Raw genomic sequence first — 27741 nt, forward strand, 5'->3', positions numbered from 1 at the left:
GGAATGAAGGCGCCAGAAGGGATGGCTGCCGTTTTATTGGTTATTAACCAACCGTGCTATTTTGTTCTTTTTTTTTTCATTGTTTGTAATTTATTTTATACATAATGTTGCTGCTACCATCTCTTATGACTGAAAAGAGCTTCTGGACATCAGAACAGCGATTACTCAACTCAGTACTGTTAGCTAACGTTCAATCGCTGGAAAATGAATGGGATGAACTGAAAGCACGTATATCCTACCAACAGGACATTAAAAACTGTAATATCTTATGTTATCTTATCTTATGTTTCACTGAGTCATGGCTGAACGATGACATTACTTACATACAGCTGTCGGATTATACACTGTCGGCAGGATAGAACAGCAGCCTCTGGTAAGACACGGGGCGGGGGCATATTTGTAAACAACAGCTGGTGCACGATATTTAAGGAAGTCTCAAGGTTTTGCTCGCCTGAGGTATCTCTTGATTAGCTGTCGGCCACACTATCTTCCTAGAGAGTTTTCATCTGTATTTTTCGTAGCTGTCTATATACCACCACAGACCGATACTGGCACAGAAACCGCACTCAATGAGCTGTATACCTCCATAAGTAAACAGGAAAACGCTCATCCAGAGGCGGCGCTCCTAGTGGATCTTAGTGGACTTTAATGCAGGGAAACTTAAATCAGTTTAACCTCATTTCTATCAGCATGTTAAATGTGCAACCAGAGGGGAAAAAAACTCTAGACCACCTTTACTCCACACACATAGACGTGTACAAAGCTCTCCCTCGCCCTCCATTTGGCAAATCTGCCCATAATTCTCTCCTCCTGATTCCTGCTTACAAGAGAAAATTAAAGCAGGAAGCACCAGTGACTCGGTCTATAGAAAAGTGGTCAGATGAAGCACATACTAAACTACAGGACTATTTTCCTAGCACAGACTGGAATATGTTCTGGGATTCTTCCGATGGCATTGAGGAGTACACATCAGTCACTGGCTTCATCAATAAGTGCATCGATGACGTCGTCCCCACAGTGACTCTACGTACATACCCCTACCAGAAGCCATAGATTACAGGCAACATTCGCACTGAGCTAAAGGGTAGAGCTGCCGCTTTCAAAGAGCGGGACTCTAACCCGGAAGCTTATAAGAAATCCCGCAATGCCCTCCGACGAACCATCAAACAGGCAAAGCGTCAGTACAGGACTAAGATCAAATCGTACTACACCGGCTCCGATGCTCGTCGGATGTGGCAGGGCTTGTAAACTATTACAGAATACAAAGGGAAGCACAGCCGAGAGCTGCCCAGTGACACGAGTCTACCAGACAAGCTAAATAACTTCTATGCTTGCTTCGATGCAAGGAACACTGAAACATGCATGAGAGCATCAGCTGTTCCGGACGACTGTGTGATCACGCTCTCCGCAGCCGATGTGAGTGAGACATTTTAGCAGGTCAACATTCACAAGGTCGCAGGGCCAGACAGATTACCAGGACATGTACTCCGAGCATGCACTGACCAACTGGCAAGTGTCTTCACTGACATTTTCAACCTCGACCCTGTCTGAGTCTATAATACCAACATGTTTCAAGCAGTCCCTGTGCCTAAGAACACTAAAGTAACACTCATGTCTGTAGCCATGAAATGCTTTGAAAGGCTGGTCATGGCTCACATCAACACCATTATCCCAGAAACCCTAGACCCACTCCAATTTGCATACCGCCCCACAGATGATGCAATCTCTATTGCACTCCACACTGCCCTTTTACACTTGGGCAAAAGGAACACCTATGTGAGAATGCTATTCATTGACTACAGCTCAGCGTTCAACACCATAGTGACCTCAAAGCTCATCACTAAGCTAAGGACCCTGGGACTAAACACCTCCCTCTGCAACTGGATCCTGGACTTCCTCACGGGCCGCCCCCCAGGTGGTAAGGGTAGGTAACAACACATCCACCACGCTGATCCTCAACACGGGGGCCCAAAACCTATTCCCCCCTCTGGAGATTTATGTATATATATATATATATTCTGCACATCTACCATTCCTGTGTTGAATTGCTATATTGCAATTACTTTACTCATTGCTTTACCTCCCTTGTCCTACCTCATTTTCATGTACTGTATATAGACTTTTTCTACTGTATTATTGATTGTATGTTTATTTATTCCATGTGTAACTCTGTGTTGTTGTATGTGTCGAACTGCTTTGCTTTATCTTGGCCAGGTTGCAGTTGTAAATGAGAACTTGTTCTCAACTAGACTACCTGGTTAAATAAAGGTGAAATAAAAAAAACGTAAAAAATGATCTATGCATAGTCACTATAATAACTCTACCTACAATTACATATTACCTCAATTACCTCGACACCGGTGCCCCCGCACATTGACTCTGTACCGGTACCCCCTGTATATAGCCTCGCTATTGTTATTTACTGCTGCTCTTTAATTATTAGTTATTCTTATCTCTTACATTTTTTTTTGGTATATTCTTAAAACTGCTTGTTGGTTAAGGGCTTGTAAGTAAACATTTCACTGTAAGGTTGTATTTGGCGTATGTGACAAATACAGTTTGATTTGATTTGACACTACATGATTACAAACTGGAAGTGAACTGCAGTAGGATTATATTTGTCATTATTTAAAGCGATGAAGACAGGAGAGGAAATGTAGGCTCAGAACTCTGGAGGGATCGCATGCCTTCAGGGTATAAAAGCTGGTGATGTATATTGATTGGAGAAAATGTATGACGTGTAATATATTGGCACCTTCTTATCGGTGTGTGTGTGTGCGTGTGTGTGTGTACCTGCCTGTGGGTGTGTGTGTGTGTGTGTGTGTGTGTGTGTGTGTGTGTGTGTGTGTGTGTGTGTGTGTGTGTGTGTGTGTGTGTGTCTGTGTGTGTGTGTGTGTGTCTGTGTGTGTGTGTCTGTGTGTGTGCCTAGGACCTGGCAGAGAAGCACCAGAAGAGCCTGCAGCTGCTGAGGAAGCAGCAGACCATCATCCTGGATGACGAGCTGATCCACTGGAAGAGACGGCAACAGCTGGCCGGCAACGGGGGTCCTCCGGAGGGGGGGCTGGACATCTTGCAGTCCTGGTGAGACCCCCTCTATCACCCTCTACCCCTAACAGAGATCACATATGTCTAGGATTGATCAAAGGGCAGTGGCCACCCAGTTAACAAGCTAACTCACCGGATACTGCTGAGTTTATATGGGGTGTAGTTGGGAAGATGACTGTAGTCTAGGTTGAAGATGACAAAGGTTAAGACAACAGGATTCTAATATCCCATAACTCTTTGCAACAATGGGGAAGAATTCTAAACAATGGGACTAGCAATGCGAGCGAAAATGACTGGTAGTGAATGTTTTTTTTTATTTATAATTTGTTAACATTTTTTATTGAATATCCAAAACATACAATATACTTGCAGTGAAGCCGCTCAATAACTACACCAAACCAGTCATCCAACAGACTCCCATTCAGAGCGACACACAGAAGCATCCAGGGTCAACGCCCTGCTCAAGGGCATGTCGACAGATCTCCCACCAGGCAAAAAAAACGGGGACCCGAATCCTCCAAGATCCCCTACAGGTCCCCAATGGCTATACCTCAACCATCCGAGACCCCTCCCACAGTCCCCCCCAAGAATAAAAATAAATAAAAATACAGTTAATTCCATTCCCCACCCCAAAGAACCCCCCAATGCACCAACAACCAAGAAGATGAACTAAAGAGAAAAAAGAAAAAGACAAAAGAAAACAGCAAACAACAACGCAAAAAAAAATAAAAACAAAGGACATCAAGGACAACTAAAATCATAACAGCAATGCCAACTGTATATGTTTGAATGCATGTCTGCCACATGCGTGTGTGCCCGTGTATGTGTGTATTTGAATGAGAGTGTGTGTATATGCATGTGTACAAACACCTGCACGGCATGAGCCTCAGGCAAACCGGCATTAGCTGTAAAAACACTTCCCCTCAGTCTCATTCAAACATACTTTTTATAATGTTTTATTTTGACTTTCTTTTTGACTTTTATCTTTGACCATCATTCTATCCAGCACAGCAACTCCACTCCCATTTGTCTCCAATTCCACATCCCAACCCTCAGCTTCTCTCAGCCCATCCCACCTATCTCTGCTGGCCACCCTCTTCGGAATTCTACGGAACATATATATTTCAACTACTCTGTGTTGTTTAACGTACAATTTCAATCTACCTAATCGAATAGAATCCACAGATTGCGAGTTGAAGATAAATACTTTTACTAAGAGTATTAGTATATTAGTAATTGACTGACCCGATCTCTCCAGATCTCCTAACAGTACTATTTCTAGGGTCAATTCTTAGATCAATGCTATGCATTTTCAGGCATTCCTGAACCTGAGACCAGAAACAGGCTACCTGAGGACAATACCAAAATAAATGGTCTATTGATTCTGTATCCTCACAACAAAATCTGCAGAGCTTCGATGATTTTATACCAAAAATATTCAACATTTTGTTGGTGGCAAGAATTCAATATAATAAATGTAGCTGAAAAGCACGAAGTCTTGAATCTTGCATCATTTTATATATCAACTCATACACCCTGTACCATGGAATCAATAAATCAAAAATCTCTTCCCAACTATTTTGCAATCTGAATGGCACAGTTGTCAACATTCTGGTCCTCAAATGAAACTGGTATACTTTCCTATTCATGCTATTTTTATTGCTCCACCAGTTTTGCTCCTTTATATTGGGCAGACAGACAAGTTTCCTAGCTCCTCCCGCTGCCACCTGCCTCCTCCATTTTGGGGTAATGCTGTAATCAATTGGTTGTACTCTTGGATTGAGCAGACCTTCCCGTACAATTCGGGGGTGAGTGTAACCGATGTGAAATGGCTAGTTAGTTAGCGGTGGTGCGCGCTAATAGCGTTTCAATCGGTGACGTCACTCGCTCTGAGACTTGAAGTAGGGTTGCCCCTTGCGTTGCAAGGGCCGCGGCTTTTGTGGCGCGATGGGTAACGATACTTCGTGGGGTGTCAGTTGTTGATGTGTGCAAGGGTCCCTGGTTCGAGCCCGGGTTGGGGGCGAAGAGAGGGACGGAACCTACACTGTTACACGACACAACAACACAGAGTTACACATGGAATAAACAAACGTACAGTCAATAACACAATAGAACAAATCTATATACAGTGTGTGCAAATGAGGTAAGATTAGGGAGGAACGGCAGTAAATAGGCCGTAGTGGCGAAGTAATTACAATTTAGCAATTAAACACTGGAGTTATGGATGTGCAGAAGATGAATGTGCAAGTAGAGATACCTTGGTGCAAAGGAGCAAAAAAAGAAATAACAATATGGGGATGAGGTAGTTGGATGGGCTATTTACAGATGGGCTATGTACAGGTACAATGATCTGTGAGCTGACATAACTCCACCATTCCAATTTACAATATCATTTAAGAACAAAATACAATTTTCAAACATCTTTCCCATAAATACAGGTATTTTATCAACCAGCACATTTGAGATCAGACACAATATTTGTTGTAATATTTTTTCTATCTTTTCAGGGGGATGAAATTGAAGTTGTAGCCAGCTCTGCAATGCTTGTTTGAAAAAGAGAGATACTTTGAAAAAAGTACAATTTTCAATTAATCAAAAATGAGAAATGGCAATCTGCACAAAGGCAAAAATGCTATTTTTAAACAATGGATGAGCTTTTCTTAGTAATCTACTTGAGAACCATTTAGTGTTCAAGTAAAACTTTTGAATAAGTGAAGCTTTTAGAGAGAGGTTTAGTGCTTTTATATTTAATAATATCAACCCACCCAATTCATATTCATTATATAGATAGGCATGCTTTATTTTGTCTGGTTTAGCATCCCAGATAATGTGAAATATTCTTTGCTCATATGATTTGAAAAACGAATCATCAGGAGTAGACAGCGCCATAAGTAAGTGAGTAAACTGAGATATGACTAAGAAGTTAATCAGAGCAATTTTTCAATAAATAGACAGGTATTTACCTCTCCATGGTTGCAGGATCTTGTCTCTTTTTACACGTTTTCTATTGAAATTCATTGTGGAGAGCTTATTTCTATCTTTTGTGATATGAATACCAAGTATGTCTACTTCACCATCAGCCCATTTTATAGGTAAACTGCAGGGTAATGTAAAAGTTGTATTTTTAAAGATCCAATGCGTAATATTGTACACTTATCATAAATATGTTTTAATCCAGAGTGTACAGAAAAGTTATCTAGATCTTCCATGAGACATTACAGGGATCTAGCTTGCGGACTTAATATAAAACTCGAGTCATTAGCATACATGGACACCTATGTTTTTAAGCCTTGGATTTTTAATCCTCTAATGTTGTTACTGGATCTGGTTTTAATAGCTAGCATTTTGATGGCCATAACGAATAGATATGGTGACAGCGGACACCCTTGTTTAACTCCTCTTGACAATTCAAAACTCTCTGAGAAGTAGCTGTTATTTACTATTTTACACCTGGGATTGCTATACATTACTTTTACCCATTTTATAAGAGAATCACCGGAATTGAAAAAAATCCAGGCATTTATAAATAAAGTCCAGTCTTACTTTATCAAATGCCTTTTCAAAATCTGCTATAAAGGCCAGGCCTGGCTTCTTAGATGTCTCATGATGTTCTATTATTTCTAGTAGTTGTCGTATACTATTTCCAATGTATCACCATTTGAAAAATCTGCCTGATCAGGATGAACAATACCTTGTAAAACCCTTTTAATTCTGAGTGCTATGCATTTTGCTAGTCTTTTTGCATCACAACATTGAAGTGTAAGGGGCCTCCAGTTTTTTAGAAAGACTGGATCTTTATATTTGCCATCTGGGTCTTGTTTTAATAATAGAGAAATCAGACCTTCCTGCTGAGTACCTGACAGATTACCTGACAGAGTAGTTAAAACAATCTAACAATGGAGCTTTTATTATATTAAAAAAGACTTGATGTACCTCTACCGGGATGCCATCAAGCCCTGGGGTTTTTCCAGACTGAAAGGATTTAATAGCCTCAAATAATTCTTCCTCTGTAATTTGGCCTTCACACTGATTTCTCTGTACATTTGTTAATTCTTTTATTATTTGGAAAGAATTCCTTACTGTAATCTTCATTCAGTGGGAGAGGATGAGACGGAAAAGAGAACATCTACCTAAAATATTCTCTTTTAAAATATAATTTGGAAAATCATAAATGACTCCGTCTTCAGTAACAAGTTTCTGCAAATTATTTTTGTTAGCGTTCCTGTATTGGAGATTCAGGAATAAGTTTGTGCATTTTTCTCCACATTCCATCCAGTTTGCTTTATTTTTGTAATAGATTACATTAGATCGTTCTTGAATAAGTTCCTCAAGTTCTTTTTGTTTTTCCTGTAACTTATTTTGTATCTCTGTAGTATCATTTTTATTGTTATCTACCTGTACAATTAGTTCATGTATTTCCTTTGTTAGACTTGTCTCTTTAGCCAGAAACTGCCTTTTTATTATTAATGAATATTGAATTGAATGACCTCTGAATGTACATTTAAAGGTATCCCAAACAATAAGGGGATTTGCTGAACCTATATTTTACTGGAAAAATTCTGTTATAAATTAATTTGTCTTAGTTAAAAATAAGTTGTCCACCAGTAAACTTTGATTACATTTGCAATACCCCATCCCAGTACAAATTCTATAAGAGCTATGTGAATGCCAATTAGATGATGATCCGATCGCATTCTGTCTCCTATTAAAACTTTTTTAACCTTTGATGCAAGAGAGAAAGAGACAAGAAAGTAGTCAAGACGACTAGCTTAGTTAAGTCTCCTCCGTGTATATCTCACTAGGTTGGGTTTTTTTAGCTTCCAAATATCCACTATTTCTAAAGTCTCCATAATATGTGTGATTTCCTTAAGGACACGGTGATGATAGTTTGTAGAGTGATTTCCTTTACGGTCCATTGAGGTACTTATAGCACTGTGTTCTAGTCTCCTACCATAATGATTTGATCATTTGTTGCCTGTAAGTTCAATAAATTGGTATAAATGTTTTCGAAGAAGTATGGATCATCCTGATTTGGATCATATTGGTTAATGAGCCAAATCTCTTTTTCTTCCACTTTCATATTCAAAAGGATCCACCTTCCTTGTGAATCATTCCTGACTGTTTGCACATTCAGATCTACATTTTTGTTAATTTATATCATCACAGCTTTTGAGTTCCTTTGTCCATGACAGAATATTATTTCACCAGCCTATTCCTTTTTCCACGCAACTTCATCTAAGGATGTAGAGTGAGTTTCCTGTGAGCCAATGCCACAAATGTTAGAAAATTGAGACAAGATATTATGTGTGTAGTAAATCTGAGTAGGTTGATGTGTATGATATTGGATGTGATTTAGTGAGAGTGTGTACGATGTCTGTATAAGAGTAAGACTATAATGTTTGCTGTCCAAGTAAATAATAACTCCGCCAATGTGCATGATGTCACGCCCTGACCATAGAGAGCCTTTTTATTCTCTATTTTGGTTAGGTCGGGGTGTGACTGGGGGGGGGGGGGGGGGGGGGGGTTCTAGCTAGGTGTTTTATTTCTATGTTGGCCTGGTATGGTTCCCAATCAGAGGCAGCTGTTTATCGTTGTCTCTGATTGGGGATCATATTTAGGCAGCCATTTCCCCACTGTGTTTTGTGGGATCTTGTTTTGAGTTAGTGCATGTAGCACCTCTGATGTTACAGTTAGTTGTTTGTTTCCTTTTGTTTTGTAAGTTTCACTAAATAAAGTATGTGGAACTCAGAGCACGCTGCGCCTTGGTCCGTCTCTCCACACAACCGTGACAGAAGATCCCACCACAACAGGACCAAGCAGCGTGCCCAGGAGGAAAGAGTATCCTGGACTTGGGAGGAGATTTTGGATGGGAAGGGATCCTGGACTTGGGAGGAAATCCTGGATCACCTTCCTTGGCGGCAGATGCAAGGAGAGAAGGGAGGACAGCGATGTTCACGGTGTTCACGGCCACAAAGACACCCCCCCCAAAAAATAAATTGGGGGGGGGGGGGGGGGGCACACGGGGTGGTCGGTGGAGCCGAGGAATGAGCCAGAGACCGTCAGGGAGTCGAAGGAGGAACTCGATGAAAGATTCCGGAGAGAGGTGGTGGCGATGAGAGTGCTGCAGCGTGGGCATGCTGAGGAGCGTGACACCAGTCCGATGTCATCTGCACTGGTTTCACGCATCTGGCCTCCAATGCGCCTCCCCAGTCCGGTACGTCCTATGTCTCCTCCACGCACTCGCCCTGAAGTGTGTGTCACCGTTACGATACAATTTGTGTCAGTTCTACGCACCAGGTCTCGAGTGCGCCTCCACAGTCCAGTACGTCCTGTGCCTGCTCCCCGCACTCGCCGTGCGAAGTGTGTCATTGGTCCGGTACAATTTGTGCCGGTTCTACGCACCAGGTCTCCAGTGCGCCTCCACAGTCCAGTACGTCCTGTGCCTTCTCCCCGCACTCGCCCTGAAGAGCGTGTCACCAGTCCCGGTGCAACCTGTGCCGGCTCCACGCATCAGGCCTCCAGTGCGCCTCCCCAGTCCGGTACGTCCTGTGCCAGCTCCCCGCACACGCCCTGAAGAGCGTGTCACCAGTCCGGTGCAACCTGTGCCGGCTCCACGCATCAGGCCTCCAGTGCGCCTCCCCAGTCCGGTACGTCCTGTGCCTGCTCCCCGCACACGCCCTGAAGAACGTGTGACCAGTCCGGTGCAACCTGTTCCGGCCCCACGCATCAGGCCTCCAGTGCGCCTCGCCAGTCCGGTACGTCCTGTGCCTGCTCCTCGCACTCGCCTTGAAGAGTGCGTGTCCCCAGTCCAGAGCCTCCAGCCATGGTCCCCAGTCCGGAGCCTCTGGCGACGGTTCCCAGTCCGGAGCCTCCGGCGACGGTCCTCAGTCCGGAACCTCCTGCGGGGGTCAACGGTCCGGAGCTTCCAGGCCAGGCGTCCAGTCCTGCTCCAGGGCAGGAGCCTACCTCTGCGCTGGTGCCCTGTCCAGGCACGGTGTCCAGTCCAGCTCCAAGGCCGGAGCCTTCCTCTGCGCCGGTGCCCCAGTCCAGGCACGGCTGCCAACTCAGCTCCATGGCCGGAGCCTTCCCCTGCGCCGATGCCCAGTCCAAGCACGGCGTCCAGTCCAGCTCCAAGGCCAGAGTCTTCTGCGCCAGTGCCCAGTCCGGGCACGGCGTCCAGTCCAGCTCCAAGGCCGGAGCCTTCCTCTGCGCCGATGTCCAGGCACGGCGGGCCAACTCAGCTCCATGGCTGGAGCCTTCTTCGGCGTCGGTGCCCAGTCCGGGTGCGGCGTCCAACCCAGCTCCATGGCTGGGGCCCTCCTCTGCGCCGATGCCCAGTCTGGGCACGGCATTCTACCCCGGCTCCATGGCTTGAACCCGTGGTCTGGGCGGGGGGCAAAGACCCGCAGTGGAGCCGCCACCGACACTAGTCAACCCCCCTACCCTCCCCCAGTTGGTTTCAGGTTTTGTGGCCAGAGTCCGCACCTTTGAGGGGGGGGGGGGGGGGGGGGGGTGTACTGTCACGCCCTGACCATAGAGAGCCTTTTTATTCTCTATTTTGGTTAGGTCAGGGGTGTGACTAGGGGGGGTGTTTCTATCTAGGATTTTTATTTCTATGTTGGCCTGGTATGGTTCCCAATCAGAGGCAGCTGTTTATCGTTGTCTCTGATTGGGGATCATATTTAGGCAGCCATTTCCCCACTGTGTTTTGTGGGGTCTTGTTTTTGTTTAGTGCATGTAGCACCTCTGATGTTACAGTTAGTTGTTTGTTTCCTTTTGTTTTGTAAGTTTCACTAAATAAAATATGTGGAACTCAAAGCACGCTGCGCCTTGGTCCGTCTCTCCACACAACCGTGACACATGGTTGAGTGTCTATGTGTGTAACATGTAGTGCGTATAGCCTTAATATTCATGATGATAATTGTAATCCATATCGTATCACCATCATAGTTGCATCATAATTACCTTTAACGTAATTGAAAAACACATCCCAGCATTTCCATAGCAATTGACGTTTCACATGATCATGAAAGAGGCCTTGCATTACTATAGAGACGGCTTCACTACAGTACAAATGTATTCCGTACAATATGTTATTATTCCCCAATGCCCCTATTCTGATATACCCCTTGCTTGTTGTAAACATATATAAAAATTTAGACAAAGATAGACAAACAAGAAACATGTGAATGTTAGCCGTACAGAAAGTTTGCTATCAAAGCGGAAAATAAACACAATCGTTGTGAATTTCGGCAAACTACTCAGCAAACACATAGAATGACTGTTTTCCTGTCATTCTATTCATTTAAACATTTTTCACATGATCTACAACCACTTTATTACTTGATTTTCTGAATGCTGGTCACGCTTTCAATGCTATAGAATCAGCAACGGCCCAATGAATGTGCTTATTTTTGAACGCTCCAGCATGGAATTATTACCTTGTCTTAAACTGTATATTTTGAACTAGACTGTTGTCTGTCTGGTTGTCTGAGCTTGTAAGAGTCTGAACTCTGAACTTTGAGTTGTGTGATCTTAATTTGCCCATTTTGAGAACCTTATTTCAAATGTGTGTGTGTGTGTGTCTCTGTGTGTATGTGTCCCTCTGTGTGCGTGTGTGTGTGTGTGTGTGTGTGTGTGTGTGTGTGTGTGTGTGTGTGTGTGTGTGTGTGTGTGTGTGTGTGTGTGTGTGTGTGTGTGTGTGTGTGTGTGTGTGTGTGTGTGCAGGTGTGAGAAGTTAGCAGAGACCATCTGGCAGAACAGGCAGCAGATCAGGAGAGCAGAACACCTGAGACAACAGCTTCCCATCCCCGGCCCCATCGAGGAGCTACTGAACGACCTCAACAGCACCATCACAGACATCATCTCAGCACTGGTCACCAGGTGTGTGTGTGTGTGTGTGTGTGTGTGTGCGTGTGTGTGTGTGTGTGTGTGTGTGTGTGTGTGTGTGTGTGTGTGTGTGTGTGTGTGTGTGTGTGTGTGTGTGTGAAGTTGTTGTTATTGTTCAGTATCAAAGTGCAAGGTATTATGAGAATAGGTTGTAGTGTGTTGGACTGTGTGCGAGTGGCTTTGAGCTGGAATGTGGGTGTGTTTAAATGTGAACTTCTTATAGACACACTTATCTTCAGTGTGTATGCTACTCTACAGTCATGTTTACACCCCCCCCATTTCCTCTGTGTGATGGGACTAAATGGAGAACAACTGAACTGTGTTATTTACCATATACTACACTCAGTGTGAACCCTTACACAAACCCTATCCTACTGACACAACCCCTGACTCCTTATGTGGCCAATAGAGTGTGAGATTACATTTATTACCGGAATTACATTACAAATGACTCAGCACTGCACATCACAGGAGCCCGGTTATGTGACTCTGTGGAGCAGCAAAGCGAGCGTGTGTGTGTGTGTGTGTGTGTGTGTGTGTGTGTGTGTGTGTGTGTGTGTGTGTGTGTGTGTGTGTGTGTGTGTGTGTGTGTGTGTGTGTGTGTGTGTGTGTGTGTGTGTGTGTGTGTTTGACTCTGTGCTGAGCCCCCAAGCTGGGTTGTTCCGAGGCAGGGGGAGCAAGCTGCTGACAGTTCCTCCAGCAGCCCAACCCAGCTCTGCTCCCAACCCCTACTGAACCTGCCAATGAACACACAAACACAACCCCAGTCAGCCTGCATTTACCCTCAACGCTACAAGGAGGGAGAGATGGAGGGAGGAGAGAGGGAGGCCTGCTATCAATCCGAAAGGAGAAAGAAAACAGGAGGGAGAGTGAACGGTTTTAGAAAAGGAGAGGAAGATACAGTACGATGAAGAGGAGGAGTGAACAGAGTTTCAAAGACATAAAGTGAAAGAAAGAAGGGGGATACGAAAGAGGGTCGACTCGAGAGCTAAAGAGACAAAAAGTGTTTGAGACTAGAGATGAAGAGTCTACAATGATGGTGAGATGGGGAGAAAGGCTAACAGGCTCAGAAAGCTAGCTTGAGTTCCATGGTAGAGTGTTGTAGCCCTGGGGACACTGTCTGTCAGCCTGTATCAGTCCGCCAGCCTCACTGACTGGATCAGGAAGTCTTCTGAGTGCACCCAGAACCCTCTGCTCTCTCCCTATTCCAGCTGTGGTCCCCACAGAGACCCATAATGCACTGAGAAGCTGTGTCATTGTCAGAACGATGTCCGTTAGGCCGCAGACAGGGGAGTGTTGAGAGCGTAAAAAACACTACTTTTAAAGTCCATGCTACTGCACTGGTGTTTCCTCTCCTCTTAACACGCTCTTTCCTGCTCTCCAGCGAAACCACACCCACATCCTCTCTACTGTTCCCCCTAAACCTCTAGCAGGCGCCTGGGAGGGAGGCAAGGGAGGGAGGGAGGGTATCTCATCACTGCCTGCTCACAGAGATGAGAATATTGAGTACGGTCAGCCAAGCCTAAAACACAAACAGCGTACTTTACTAAAAAGCCCTCCGTGCCTGAATGAATGAGCATCACGCTGCCTGTGTGTAGCGTTTGTCTGTCTGTGCGTGTTTATGTGTGGGAGCATCGAGAGCTGACAGCTTGCGTACTGTGTAACTTTCAAAAGCAGGTCAAATAAACATAATAGGCAGTAGTGTGTGATGAGCAGAATTCCCTGTGGTGATCTGTTGGTTAAAGGGATAGTGCCAAATGTTTTCAATCAAGCCCTTTTTTCTACTAACCAAGAGTCAGATGAACTCATGGATGCCATTTGTATGACTCTGTGTGCAGTTTGGAAGAAGTTGAAGTTCGTTTCTGGCGCCATTGCTAACTAGCATGCTAGTTGTTCCTGTAGACTGTCTGTCATTGGGCTAACGCTAGTTAGCAGTTGCTGCAGAATCTTCCTTCAAACTGCGTGCAAAGACATGCAAATGGTGTACATGAGTTCATCTGACTCTGGGTAAGATAAAATGTTGCACTATCCCTTTAAAGCAACCCCTCTACACTTTCCTCTAATCAATCTCTCTCTCTCTCTCTCTCTCTCTCTCTCTCTCTCTCTCTCTCTCTCTCTCTCTCTCTCTCTCTCTCTCTCTCTCTCTCTCTCTCTCTCTCTCTCTCTCTCTCTCTCTCTCTCTCTCTCTCTCTCTCTCTCTCTCTCTCTCTCTCTCTCTCTCTCTCTCTCTCTCTCTCTCTCTCTCTCTCTCTCTCTCTCTAGCACCTTTATCATAGAGAAGCAGCCTCCCCAGGTGCTGAAGACCCAGACCAAGTTTGCCGCCACAGTGCGCCTCCTAGTGGGCGGAAAGCTCAATGTGCACATGAACCCCCCGCAGGTCAAGGCCACCATCATCAGTGAACAGCAGGCGAAGGCCTTGCTTAAGAATGAGAACACCAGGAAGTAAGTCACAGCATAGAGCCCCCTCATCACTGATATCTACTGCCACAGTGGAATCTATGGAGCAAGTGGAGATTCCACATTTAGATTATACTTTTGGGCGTGCCACATCCCACGTTCCACACACCTAAAGTAGTTAGTGTATAAATCTTCCTTCCTAGTACTAAAATAATAGCCGTGTTAGCCTAAATTTGGATAGCATATTGCAAGATTGTCAGTGTTGGCATCCTGAAAAAAACTTGTCTCACATAAATTGAAATTAGTCATTCCCCTTCATGTTCTGTGAAAGTTTCATGACTCTATGATTAATAAATCTGCTGAAGCATCTACCTCTCCTCTTCCTTCTCCTCCTCCTCCCTCTTCCTTCCCCCTCTCCCAGCGACAGCAGTGGAGAGATCCTTAACAACAACTGTGTGATGGAGTACCACCAGGCCACAGGAACACTCAGCGCCAACTTCAGGAACATGGTGAGGATGGATGGGACCAGGGTAGAGGGTGGACGGGACCAGGGTAGAGGATGGACGGGACCAGGGTAGAGGGTGGATGGGACCAGGGTAGAGGATGGACGGGACCAGGGTAGAGGATGGACGGGACCAGGGTAGAGGATGGACGGGACCAGGGTAGAGGATGGATGGGACCAGTGTAGAGTATGGACGGGACCAGGGTAGAGGATAGATTAGACCAGGGTAGAAGATGGATGGGACCAGGGTAGAGGATGGACGGGACCAGGGTAGAGTATGGACGGGACCAGGGTAGAGTATGGACGGGACCAGGGTAGAGGGTGGACGGGACCAGGGCAGAGGATGGATGGGACCAGGGTAGAGGATGGATGGGACCAGGGTAGAGGATGGATTAGGCCAGGGTAGAGGATGGATGGGACCAGGGTAGAGGATGGACGGGACCAGGGTAGAGTATGGATGGGACCAGGGTAGAGGGTGGACGGGACCAGGGTAGAGATTGGATGGGACCAGGGTAGAGGATGGATGGGACCAGGGTAGAGGATGGATTAGGCCAGGGTAGAGGATGGATGGGACCAGGGTAGAGGATGGATGGGACCAGGGTAGAGAGTGGATGGGACCAGGGTAGGGGATGGATGGGACCAGGGTAAAGGATGGATCAGACCAGGGTAGAGGATGGATGGGACCAGGGTAGAGGTTGGATGGGACCAGGGTAGAGGATGGACGGGACCAGGGTAGAGGATGGATTAGACCAGGGTAGAGGATGGATGGGACCAGGGAGTCTCAGTCTGTAATACCACACCTAGAGAAGATTCTCTTCAGAGACAAACCCCAGCTAAACTGGAGTCCAAGAGGCTTTTGGAGATTCTGCATTCTCATTCTGTGTTCATACTCATACAGATAACATGTTACTCAGCCCACATGCTGTTTTGAGTTCCCTAGGGTCCTCCATGGATCATTTACATGTAAACTCGGGCTTAAAAGAATACTTCGGGATTTTGGCAATGAACTTGTGGATACCATTTTTATGTCTCTATTTCCAGAATGAAGGAAGTTAAAGACAGAATGCTAGTAAATATACAATGGCTTGCGAAACTACCTCTAACTTCCTACATACTGGACACAGCGACATAGAAATGGTATCCAGGAGTTCATCTGACTCTGCGGAAGTAGACAAAGGGCCTCATTGCCAAAATCCTGAAGTATCCCTTCAAATCTGCTCCTGGAATGAAAGGGAATCATGTGTAATGTAATGTATGTGTGTGTGTGATCAGAGAAAAGCTCCTCAAAGTGAATAGTCTAGAAGATGTTTGTGTGCTGTGCTGCTGTCCACTCATGATCCTCCTTTCCGACCCCGCCTCGTCTTTCATGTAGTCTTTGAAGAGGATCAAGCGCTCGGACCGGCGAGGGGCGGAGTCTGTGACAGAGGAGAAGTTTACTATTCTGTTTGAGTCTCAGTTCAGCGTCGGGGGTAATGAGCTGGTCTTTCAGGTTAAGGTAAGAACTGATAACCTGGTCCCAGATCTGTTTGTGCTGTTTTGCCAACTCTTATCAATACAGCACACACCGGCTTAAGAAGAGATGAGCAGAGTGGTGGACTAGCCCAAGGTGAGCTGTTGGCTCTAGTCTAACCTAACGCCTCAGCAGCCTTTCTTTCTTCCTGGTCCAGACGAGAAAAAAAAAGCTGGCGGGGGAGTTTTCTTTTCTCCACTGTTCAACCAATCTAGTAAATGTGGAGGAGTTAAGATGGAGTGTCGCCTTGTTAACGTCCAAAAGAGGAAGTCACGTCACAGGCTCTCTTTCCATTTCCCCTGAAAACCGGATGCATCCGGTTGTCGTCGACGCGCAGAGGGTGGCTCAGTCAATACACCATGTTCCTTACCCTGCTCCTTCAGTGACCATATTCTAAGTAGTAATCATTGGTAAAGCTATGTCACACAAGAAAAATGACCTTCACATTGTCAATGGTCCAGGAAACATATATGCTCCCCTACTCCCAAAACACATTTGTTCATGTATTTCTCAGAATTATATAGATTGTTTGGATGGAACACAAAGTGCTGTACAGTAGGTTAAAGTGAAAACATGTTTTACAGTTGCTTATATATACTGTATTTGATACACATATACATCATTGTGTTTGTAATGACCCCTGACCTTTTTCTTCCCTCTCTCTCTCTCTCTCTCTCTCTCTCTCTCTCTCTGTCAGACGTTATCACTTCCTGTGGTGGTGATCGTCCACGGTAGCCAAGACAATAACGCCACGGCAACAGTACTGTGGGACAACGCTTTTGCCGAACCCGTAAGTTCAGTGTGATCATCATGTTGTGTGTATGTGTGTGTGATGATGTCTTTAACACTTTACATTGTTTTGTTTTTCTCTTGATGGACGCTTTAGTGTTGCCCTGGTTTAGGGGCCTTAACCATCTCTCCTCTCCTCCTCCCCAGGGTCGGGTGCCCTTCATAGTGCCTGACAAGGTACTGTGGCCCCAGCTGTGTGAGGCCCTCAACATGAAGTACAAGGCGGAGGTGCAGAGTAACCGTGGCCTCTCAGAGGAGAACCTGGTCTTCCTGGCCCAGAAAGCCTTCAGTAGCTCCAGCATCAACCCTGATGACTACCGCGGCATGACCATGACCTGGTCCCAGTTCAACAGGGTAAGACCAGACTGCGTCTCAAATGGCACCATATTTCCTATGTAGTGCACTACTTTTGACCAGAGCCCATCTTTTGACAAGAACCCTATGGGCACTGATCAAAAGTAGTGCACTTTGTAGTGAGTAGGGTGCCATGTGGGACACAACCCATGACTACTGACCAGTGGACTACAAGACCTGACCTCTGCATTGGGAACAAGTTGTTGCAGAGGGGTGATATCATCTCTTTGATACTCAGAGGGAATCTATAGTAGAGTTTTTACCATGCCTGGTTTGTGTATATTTTATTTTGAGTATTTGCCACTGCAGACACAGTTTACCTCTTTGGTGTTCCTTCCCGTGTTCAGAGTAATGATTCCACTATATCTGCATTGGGGCAGCAGGTAGCCTAGTGGTTAGAGCGTTGGGCCAGTAACCGAAAGGTTGCTAGATTGAATCCCCGAACTGACAAGGTAAAAATATGTTGTTCTGCCCCTGAACAAGATGTTAACCCAGTGTTCCTAGGCCGTCATTGTAAATAAGAATTTGTTCTTAACTGACTTGCCTGGTTAAATAAAATAAAAATAAAAAATACATTCTAATCTGCTCTCCTCGGGCTGAGCGAGTCTCTAATGTGTTTCTCTCTAAGGCTGCGTTCCTAATGGTACCATATTCCCTACATAGTTCACTGGGCCCTGGTCAAAGGTAGTGCACTAGGTAGGGAATAGGGTGCCATTTAGTCTGATGAGCTCTAGTCGGCTGGCTGTGAGGTTCTCAGCTCTGGTTAATGAGCCTGTTTGTCCAGACAGGAAGGGCTAATTCAGCCCCAGTCCTCATTGGCTCCCTCTAACCAGCCACTGATGACAGAGAGCACACTCACATTCAGACCTCATTCACCACAGAGCATCAGCCTCATTAGAGAGAGAGAGAGGGCCTAGAAACAGGAACATGCACCTCAGAACTCACTCACTCAGCTGAACTCTGGGAAATATCTCTCACTGACTGACTGTCTATTGTAATTGCTGCTCTACTCTACTCTGTATATGTGAGGGGATGTTAGTTCGATTACAGACAGACAACAAATTGTTTATCGATTGTATCAAACCCAATGTCCCAATCCCTCTAACCTACAGGAGAGTCTGCCTGGCAGGAATTTCACGTTCTGGCAGTGGTTTGATGGGGTCATGGAACTCACAAAAAAACATCTCAAACCACACTGGAATGATGGGTAAGAAGAATTTTTTAGATGTCTATATTCCTAGAATTTCTACTCCAGAATAACCTGTGGAAATGAGGATTGACTTGGATTGTGTGTTAGTGTAACATGAGATGCCTGCTGCGTGCACACACTGCCCAAGTAGACAGGGGAATGGACAGAGAAAATGGCTCAACTAAACTAAAGGCCTCTTTTTGTTGTCGTTTGAATGGCAACTGTAATGTGCTTTCTTTAGTGAGTCTTCTTGATAGAGTGCACTTGGTGTTTTTCCTCTTAAGCCCCCCTGCTGTTGCAGCCTCACATTTTGATTGCTTTTTTAATCTCAACGAGCCTACCAAAAGGCCCTCCCCACAATGGACACGGCTTTACCATAGCAACCACAGAGATATGTATCCCTACCTGTAATGGGTCAAAAGGATACAATTATTGTAGGGGAAGGGGGCGGCATGACAATGTATGTAACAATGTATCTTTGTCTATCTCTGTCCTTATGTCCCCCTCCTGTCCTCCTCCTGTCCTCCTTCTGTCCTCCTCATGTTCTCCTTATGTCCTCAACCTGTCCTCCTCCTGTCCTCCTTCTGTCCTCCTCATGTTCTCCTCATGTCCTCCTCCTGTCCTCCTCCTGTCTTCCTCCTGTCCTCCTCATGTTCTCCTCATGTTCTCCTTATGTCCTCCTCCTGTCCTCCTCCTGTCTTCCTCCTGTCCTCCTCATGTTCTCCTCATGTCCTCCTCCTGTCCTCTTCCTGTCCTCCTCATGTCCTCCTTATGTCCTCCTCCTGTCCTCCTCCTGTCCTCCTCATGTCCTCCTGCTGTCCTCCTGTCCTCCTTCTGTCCTCCTCATGTCCTCCTGCTGTCCTCCTTCTGTCCTCCTCATGTCCTCCTCATGTCCTCCTGCTGTCCTCCTTCTGTCCTCCTCATGTCCTCCTCATGTCCTCCTCCTGTCCTCCTCCTGTCCTCCTCCTGTCCTCCTTCTGTCCTCCTTGTGTCGTCCTCGTGTCCTCCTCCTGTCCTCCTCATGTCCTTCTCATGTCCTCCTCATGTCCTCCTGCTGTCCTCCTTATGTCCCCCTTATGCTCTCCTCCATTTTATTCTATATACATTTTCCCTAATCTCCATATCTCCCTCTTGCTGTCTCTCTCCTTCTCTCTCTCTCTCTCTCTCTCTTTCTCTCTCTTCCTTCCTCCATTCTCTATGTACAGGGCGATCCTGGGATTTGTGAACAAGCAGCAGGCCCAGGACATGTTGATGTCCAAACCCAACGGGACCTTCCTGCTCCGCTTCAGCGACTCTGAGATCGGAGGGATCACTATCGCCTGGGTGGCTGAGAATCCCAACAAACCAGGTACTGACAACCAACCAATCAAGCGATCAATCAATTCATTATTTTGTCAGTTAGTCAATTAGTCAACAAATGAATCTTAGACGGAGATGGTCTGTAAAAATAGCCAAGTGGAACTATAATAAGTGTGTCTATGTTTCCAGGGGAGAGGATGGTGTGGAACCTCATGCCCTACACAACCAAAGACTTCTCCATCCGCTCTCTGGCTGACCGCATCAGTGACCTCAACCACCTCCTGTTCCTCTACCCAGACAGACCCAAGGATGAGGTCTTCTCCAAATACTACACGCCACCCCTGTGTATGTACCTAACCTCTATTCATCTCTATAAAAATAAATGATGACATATAATTATACTGTAGTATCTGTTCTCTATATCTGTTGCAATTTGGTCAGATAGAGGCTTAACAGCCACACTGAGGAACTTGTGAATGTGGACCATATCTGCAGTCTGAACATCGAGATTATCCCTGTCTCTCCTTCCCTTGCCTTTCTCTCTTACAGCCAAAGCAGTGGATGGATATGTGAAACCGCAGATCAAACAAGTGGTACCAGAGTAAGTCTCTCTCTCTCTCCTTCTCTCTCTCTGTGGCGATAGGGCTGATTTAATCACCTAACAATGTGGCCTGAATGCAGATCAACCATTAGGTCTTCACTCCAGATGGAGGAACCAATTAGAGCCCAGCATCCGCGGGCCTGAGGGCGCCTCTGTCCCTCTCATCCCTGCACTTAGTAATGTCAGTCTGGGTAATGAGTTTGCAGGGTCCCGATTGTTACCAAGGGGCTGTGGGCCTCTCAATGGGAGGGCTCCAGGGGCTGCTGCCCAGCACCCTGCCTTACCTGATCCTGCTGCTCAAAGGGACTGGTAATTAATGAAGCAGAGGAGGCAGAGGAGGAGCAGGAGGAGGGGGTGGTGGTGGTGAGGGATGGTGATGAAGGTTGCCGTGGTAACCGACAAAGCTGGCGATCGGAATGACGTTCTCTGACTCGTGCGCGTGTGTCTGTCTGTCTGTTTGTCTGGACCTGCAGGTTCACCACGACCAATCCTGACCCAGCAGCAAACCCCACCTACATGGATCACGGAGCCTCCCCTGTTGTCAGTCACCCTCCAAACTACGGCATATACCAGCCTATGTGAGTATAGATTACATATGTGTGCGTGCATGTGTGAGTGTGAGGTGTGCGTGTCTGATGGCCTGTTTTACTAACTGGTTCCTGTGTTGTGAGGTGTGTGTGTTTCTGATGGCCTGTTTTACTAACTGGTTCCTGTGTTGTGAGGTGTGTGTGTGTCTGATGGCCTGTGTTACTAACTGGTTCCTGTGTTGTGAGGTGAGGTGTGTGTCTGATGGCCTGTTTTACTAACTGGTTCCTGTGTTGTGTGTGGTGTGTCTGATGGCCTGTTTTACTAACTGGTTCCTGTGTTGTGAGGTGTGTGTGTTTCTGATGGCCTGTTTTACTAACTGGTTCCTGTGTTGTGAGGTGAGGTGTGTGTGTGTGTGTCTGATGGCCTGTGTTACTAACTGGTTCCTGTGTTGTGGCAGGAGTGACTCCATGTTAGATGCGGACGGTGACTTTGACCTGGATGACACCATGGACGTGGCGCGACACGTTGAGGAGCTGCTGCGGCGACCTATGGAGAACCAATGGAGAGGCCAGCAGTCGTGACCCTCAATCTCTGACCCCTGACACCAACAAAAGAACCCCGCACCTTTTGACATTTCTGATGGTTTAATTCCATTCATTTCCTCTTGTTTTATTTCATATAGCTATAATGTGAAATGTTAATAATGGTTGTGATTGTTTTTTTGTTTTTTCTTCGCAGCATGCAAACTGCATGTCAGTGACCTTTTTTCAGTTTGTCTCCGTGCGTATCTGTAAAACAGACTAGGTATAAATGCAAAAAAACTACAATGTTACAGTGTTGTATAAAAAAAAAAAAAGTCATTCAATTCACATATGTATTTTAATTTCGTCACAGTTCTAACAAAGATTTTTGAAGAGCACTCTCCACAACCGGTATGAAGTCATTTAAACAGTTGTACTGTTTTTATTTTTGTTTAGTTCTTTTATTATTGTAAATGGTTTATCAACAGAGTTTTTTTTTATTGAATCCGCCCTCTGCCAAAAAAGAGAGAAACTTAAATGAAGAATTTGTTGTTGTTATTGACAATATCATCGGAGTTGTTGCTAAGGGTAGTTTCAGTCAGAAGTATAATAATTCTGAACTTTACACACTAAACTCCAAGCAGAATGGCTCTCATTTCATTCTCAGAGCACGCTGAGTATCTATGGCACGCACGCACGCACGCACGCACGCACGCACGCACGCACGCACGCACGCACGCACGCACGCACGCACGCACGCACGCACGCACGCACGCACGCACGCACGCACGCACGCACGCACGCACACACACACACACACACACACACACACACACACACACACACACACACACACACACACACACACACACACACACACACACACACACACACACACACACACACACACACACACACACACACACACACACACACACACACACACACACACACACACACACACACACACACACACACACACACACACACACACACACACACACACACACACACACACACACACACACACACACACACACACACACACACACACACAGTTGCATAATATACATCAGCTCCAGCTGAAACTTGGGGACTTTGTGCCCCCTCTACGCTCACAGGGATATTTTAATTTCCTGTATTTGCACACAGATGTAATGTAAATACAAGCATGTATCCAGCATGGCCACTCAGGTCTCTGGACAGCCCATAGAGATAGATAGAGGACTCATCATTAACATAACCTGTTTTAACATGGCCATTGCCATTGAGGTCTTCCACCATTTTAAAGTTGTCAACTGGGTGGGGATTCCTATGAGTTGGGAGCAATCAGCCAATGAAGAAGAATAACATTTACTACTTTAGTACCTCAATGGTGCTGCCCATGCTGTCACACAGACACTTTAATGGCACAGATACAAAGATGAGTCCTCTATCTATCTCCCCTCCATAGCCCTGTAGATTATGTATGTGCCATCAACGCTACCTCTCATTACCACTCTGTCTGTCTCCCTGGTGTTTTAAACAACTCATTTGGTCATGTCTTGTTATTGGTTGTGACGTCTAGTGTTGACAATCTATTTGGGGAGCTGTTGGGATGTGTGTAGGGGAGCTGAGGTCACTGGGGTGTGTGTGGAGGTTGGGGTTTTGTTGAGAGATCTGTAGGAAAGTCCATTACTAGGACTGATGGATGAAGACTCTCTATACTGGGTCCTTATTGGCTTAGTATTGTTCATCTGCTGAAGTACACTAACTACTCAATCCATAGCCTGAGATGACAAGTGGAGATCTAATTCAACTCATTTTACCATGGGGCAGAGATACATTTTTGCAGTTTTAAAGCAAGTTTTCTGCAGTTCTACACATTTTTCCATGGGGCGGAGATAAAAAATAAAAAAAACATTTCATGCAATTCTTCTCATTTTACCATGGGGCAGAGATACATGTTTTGAAGTTTTAAAGCTAATTCCCTGCAATGCTACCAGTTTTGCCAAGGGGTGGGTGGAGATACATTTTTGCAGATTTAAAGCAAATTCCCTGTAATTCTGCACATTTTGCCATGACTTATGTCATGTTAATGATATCTGAGTGAGTGTGACTAGCTAGACTAACTTGCCACTGTAAGCTGTTAGCCGACATGGCTAATTAAGTGACTGTCAGTGACTAAACAGGAGAAAAACTGCTGATGCACAACCACATTTTGAACCTTCACCTTCTAACAGTAAATTTAGACCCCAACTGAGTTCCAAAAAAATGACCCGGGCCCTAAGCGACCGCTTATATCGCTTATGCCTGGAGCCAGCCCTGATGGTACTCCTGTCTGTCTGTCTGTCTGTCTGTCTGTCTGTCTGTCTGTCTGTCTGTCTGTCTGTCTGTCTGTCTGTCTGTCTGTCTGTGTCTCTCTCTCTCTCTCTCTCTCTCTCTCTCTCTCTCTCTGTTTTTTTTTCTCTCTCTGTCTATCTCTGTCCGTAAGCCTGTCTCCTGTTTGCTGTTATTACTGATCACTCTTACTAAATCTGCATGTGCATGTCTGTCTCTGTGTGATATAACATAAAACATCAACTGACAACCTGAGGTACAGATATATAGCTATGTGTGCAGACAATATGACTCAGACTCATCAGTCCTGAGCATGAAGGCCATTGCTACCATAAAGTTTGGGATATTTTGGCACTGGCTCACTCCCTGTCTTTCAGCCAAGATGTTGTAGTGGGTCTGTCTCCATATACTCCCAGCAGGATTAGTCTGCCATAGTACACCTTAGCTACCGCAGTTTAACAAAGCATGTAACGATAGATACAACTGTTGCCGTGGCTACTCTGTTCACCCCCCTCCCCCGCACACACACACACCACCCACACACACACACACACACACACACACACACACTTCTGAACCATTGGGCAATAGCACCACACAACCCCCACAGTCATATTACACACACACACACACAACCCATCCCCTCTACTCATAAGCTCTGCCCACTCAGGAATGAAGCCCTATGCTTGGTTGATGTATCATAAAATGAAAAAAAGACAAATAGAGTCTCTGTCTATTAGTGGAGGCTGGTGGGGGGAGCTATAGGAGGACGGGCTCATTGTAATGGCTGGAATGGAATAAATGCAACGGAGTCAAACGTGGTTTCCACATGTTTGATGTGTTTGATACAGTTCCATTATACCATTCCAGCCATTACAATGAGCCCGTCCTCCTATAGCTCCCCCCCACCAGCCTCCTTTGCTATCTATATACAGCATATATGAATTTATTTTCTGTACCGTAATTCTATTTTATTACAGTATACTGTACGTCTGTGGCACGCCCCTCTGAATGTAATCCCCTTGCATGACCTGAGGAGGTCGTACGTACAACATGGCAGCCACTGCAACCTCATAGGTTTCATCAGAAGTATCTGAAAAGAGCCATATTGCAAACAGGAATCAGAAGAATGTTGCATTTGTGTTTGTCCTGCTGACATTATTTAGTCTTTTCCCATCTTTGTTTCTTACATTTTTCCGGGTCAAAACAGCTAGTTTTTCTTCTTTGTATTTCTTGATTTTACTGATGTTTTTTTTTAAGAGTCAAAGCTACATGGGAATTCTTGTGATGTTTCCTTTTTTTTTTAACATTATTCTGATCATTTCAAACTCTTTGCTTCACCTTAGTTAGTCTATGTACTCGGGAAGCTGTATATGAAGCTGTGTTTTGTTCAGTGTTAGTTCCACGTTTGTGGTTTGGTTTCAGCACTTTGGATGTGTTCCAAGAAAAACTGCAATTGAAAAAAAAAGTTTTATAAATCATTTCAACCGTAACATGTATAATGAAAAATAAGTTGTGACTGAATAAATGTAATGGTTTATTTGTTCACATTCCATGTCAGTCTGATCTGCACCTTACCGATACTGTACATGAGACCATTTCAATAGAGTCGATTCAGAATGTAAACTCAAATTCCAATTGTAATTTCTTGTCATTGAAGCATTGAAGCATTGAATGTAGTTTACTTTCTGAATTGACTGAATTGAAAAGGAACAGACCCAAACCCTGACTAGCCTTTCAACAGCCTTCTGACTGGGTGTGGGCATCATAGCACCGCTATAACACTGGTTTATGTGATCGGTTGTCCAGTGGCAACTCACATCTGCCATCTTGTGACAGGAACATATATTGTCTCTGAGACACAGTACCGGACTGGTATGTACTGTCCCTTTAATGCCAGAGGGTTTTTTTCTCACCTGTCACTCAGGGCCCAGGGGACATGGAAAAGTGATTAGACAATGTAATTAACCTAATGCAATGAACTGCAATCGACTATGACCCCATTGATTACTATAAAATATATTATGATTGTCAATTTCCTATGGAACAGACAGATCCAAGACCCACTGTTTGCCTTCTCAACAAATAACTCCATCACATTTACTATATTCCAATTAATTTTTTTCCATTTTTAAAAACATCGGACATGTCTGGAGGTCAGAGAGCGACTGTTGCTTGGATACGAAACTGCACGTGGTTGCTTGGTTACTGTTCAATATTCACAACAATAGCTTTAAAAGCGTTGGACAGAGAATAAAATTCAACGTAACACAGCAGTAAGGCGAAATGGGTCATTTTTTTATTGAAAACATGCAGTATACAGGAGGACACCACTGTTTTCTTTCAGTTGACAACAGACAATTCTGCAGATAAAACAAACAGAAATATTACAGGAAACCAGCATTTCACACAATACAGCAGTTTTTTCCAGCAAAGGAAATGGTTAGAGCATTGAGGGCATGTGAAAGGGAAAGGGGATACCTAGTCAGTTGTACAACTGAATGCATTCAACTGAAATGTGTCTTCCGCATTTAACCCAACCCCTCTAAATCAGATGGTGAATGTGTGGGGTTATTACAGTAGAATATTGTATACTATAATATAATAAGGTATACTACATAAATATAGTATTATAAGGTATTCACAGCCATATCTTACTTGACATTGGATTGTATATACTCAAGGTAAAAGGCTCTGGGAGAGTTGCAAGTCTGGCACCCACCAGCTGCTATGTATAGCCTGGCTGCACAGGACTGAAATGAACAGCTTTTTCAATGGAGCAGATGAATCCGTCCTCCTCGTTCTACCTTGTGAGCACTAGATGTCCTCAGTGCCCAATGTGATTCCCGCGCTCTGCAATAACACTGGGAATGGAAATGAACGATGAAACAAAGCACAATGCCAGTCAGCAGTATGCATAGGATGCATGTGGGACATGTCACGTGATTGACATGTTATAACAGGAATAGAAAAACCATGACAGATGTACTTTTTAAAATGAGCCCTTCTGTTAGGTTCATATCATCATCCCAGCTCAATAAAGCTCAGTCTCTCCTACGGGTCAGAAATGTGAATATTTATTCACGGTCTTGACATCCTCCCCAGGAAACATCTTTCATCAGATAATTAAGATGCAAATTGGCACTAATTACCATCGTATTAGTCTATGCATACAAATGAATCTCTGTATCAACTCCAGTAATTAGGGGCTCCAGTGGAAGGAGGTCCAGTCGAGGCACAAAGGGCACAGACACAGTCGCTATAGGATGGGATAGAAAACCACAGCACTGCTCTGATTGATAAGTAAAGAGTGTTAACACGGAGGGTGTTTAAGGAACCACTTTAATTTCCGCCCTCCACAGAGGTCATGTGAGTGAGCACAGGAAGTGATGTGTAAGAGAAACAGAAAGTATGGTGGTTATGCTCTGGGAGGAATGCCCTCAGACCCCCTGCTGTGGGGCGTCTCAGCTCACTTCACTAAAAAAAAGGAATTACACTTTTGGGGATTATTCAGCCTCATCTTGTGTCAGAGTTCGATCTCGTATTATACACAAACTCTATTCCCCCCGACAAGATGCAGCATCTTCAAATGATTCTGTTAGGTAGAACTGCTTCTCTTATGTCGACAAACCCCTGTAGCTATATGTTTTCTATATGTTGTGCATTGGTAAACAAGAATACCCTATCCATTTGTAATCAATGCCTTGATTTCCTGTATTGATACATAATAATTCTCACAATGCATGAATGAGGTAAGAGGGTCGTAACGTCTGTGGTCAAATGTCTTAAATGCAAGAT

The 27741-nt window shown here is 45.0% G+C and overlaps 1 protein-coding gene across 1 annotated transcript in view; it reads left to right on the forward strand.

The window, feature by feature from the left end:
* Positions 1-22028, forward strand: part of LOC106607295 (signal transducer and activator of transcription 5B) — a 94786-nt gene extending 72758 nt beyond the window's left edge. The window contains exons 8-20 of the mRNA XM_045720583.2: positions 2930-3081; positions 11773-11928; positions 14197-14376; positions 14753-14840; positions 16206-16328; positions 17041-17133; positions 17280-17486; positions 18599-18693; positions 19881-20023; positions 20164-20319; positions 20524-20575; positions 21049-21153; positions 21561-22028. Of these exons, the coding sequence (XP_045576539.1) occupies positions 2930-3081; positions 11773-11928; positions 14197-14376; positions 14753-14840; positions 16206-16328; positions 17041-17133; positions 17280-17486; positions 18599-18693; positions 19881-20023; positions 20164-20319; positions 20524-20575; positions 21049-21153; positions 21561-21684 (1674 nt within the window). The 3' untranslated portion in view covers positions 21685-22028. The remainder of the gene's footprint in view (positions 1-2929; positions 3082-11772; positions 11929-14196; positions 14377-14752; positions 14841-16205; positions 16329-17040; positions 17134-17279; positions 17487-18598; positions 18694-19880; positions 20024-20163; positions 20320-20523; positions 20576-21048; positions 21154-21560) is intronic.
* Positions 22029-27741: the final 5713 nt, after the last annotated feature.

The sequence above is a fragment of the Salmo salar genome, chromosome 06, assembly GCF_965601325.2.
Source record: "Salmo salar chromosome 06, fSalSal1, whole genome shotgun sequence".
Lineage (NCBI taxonomy): Eukaryota > Metazoa > Chordata > Actinopteri > Salmoniformes > Salmonidae > Salmo > Salmo salar.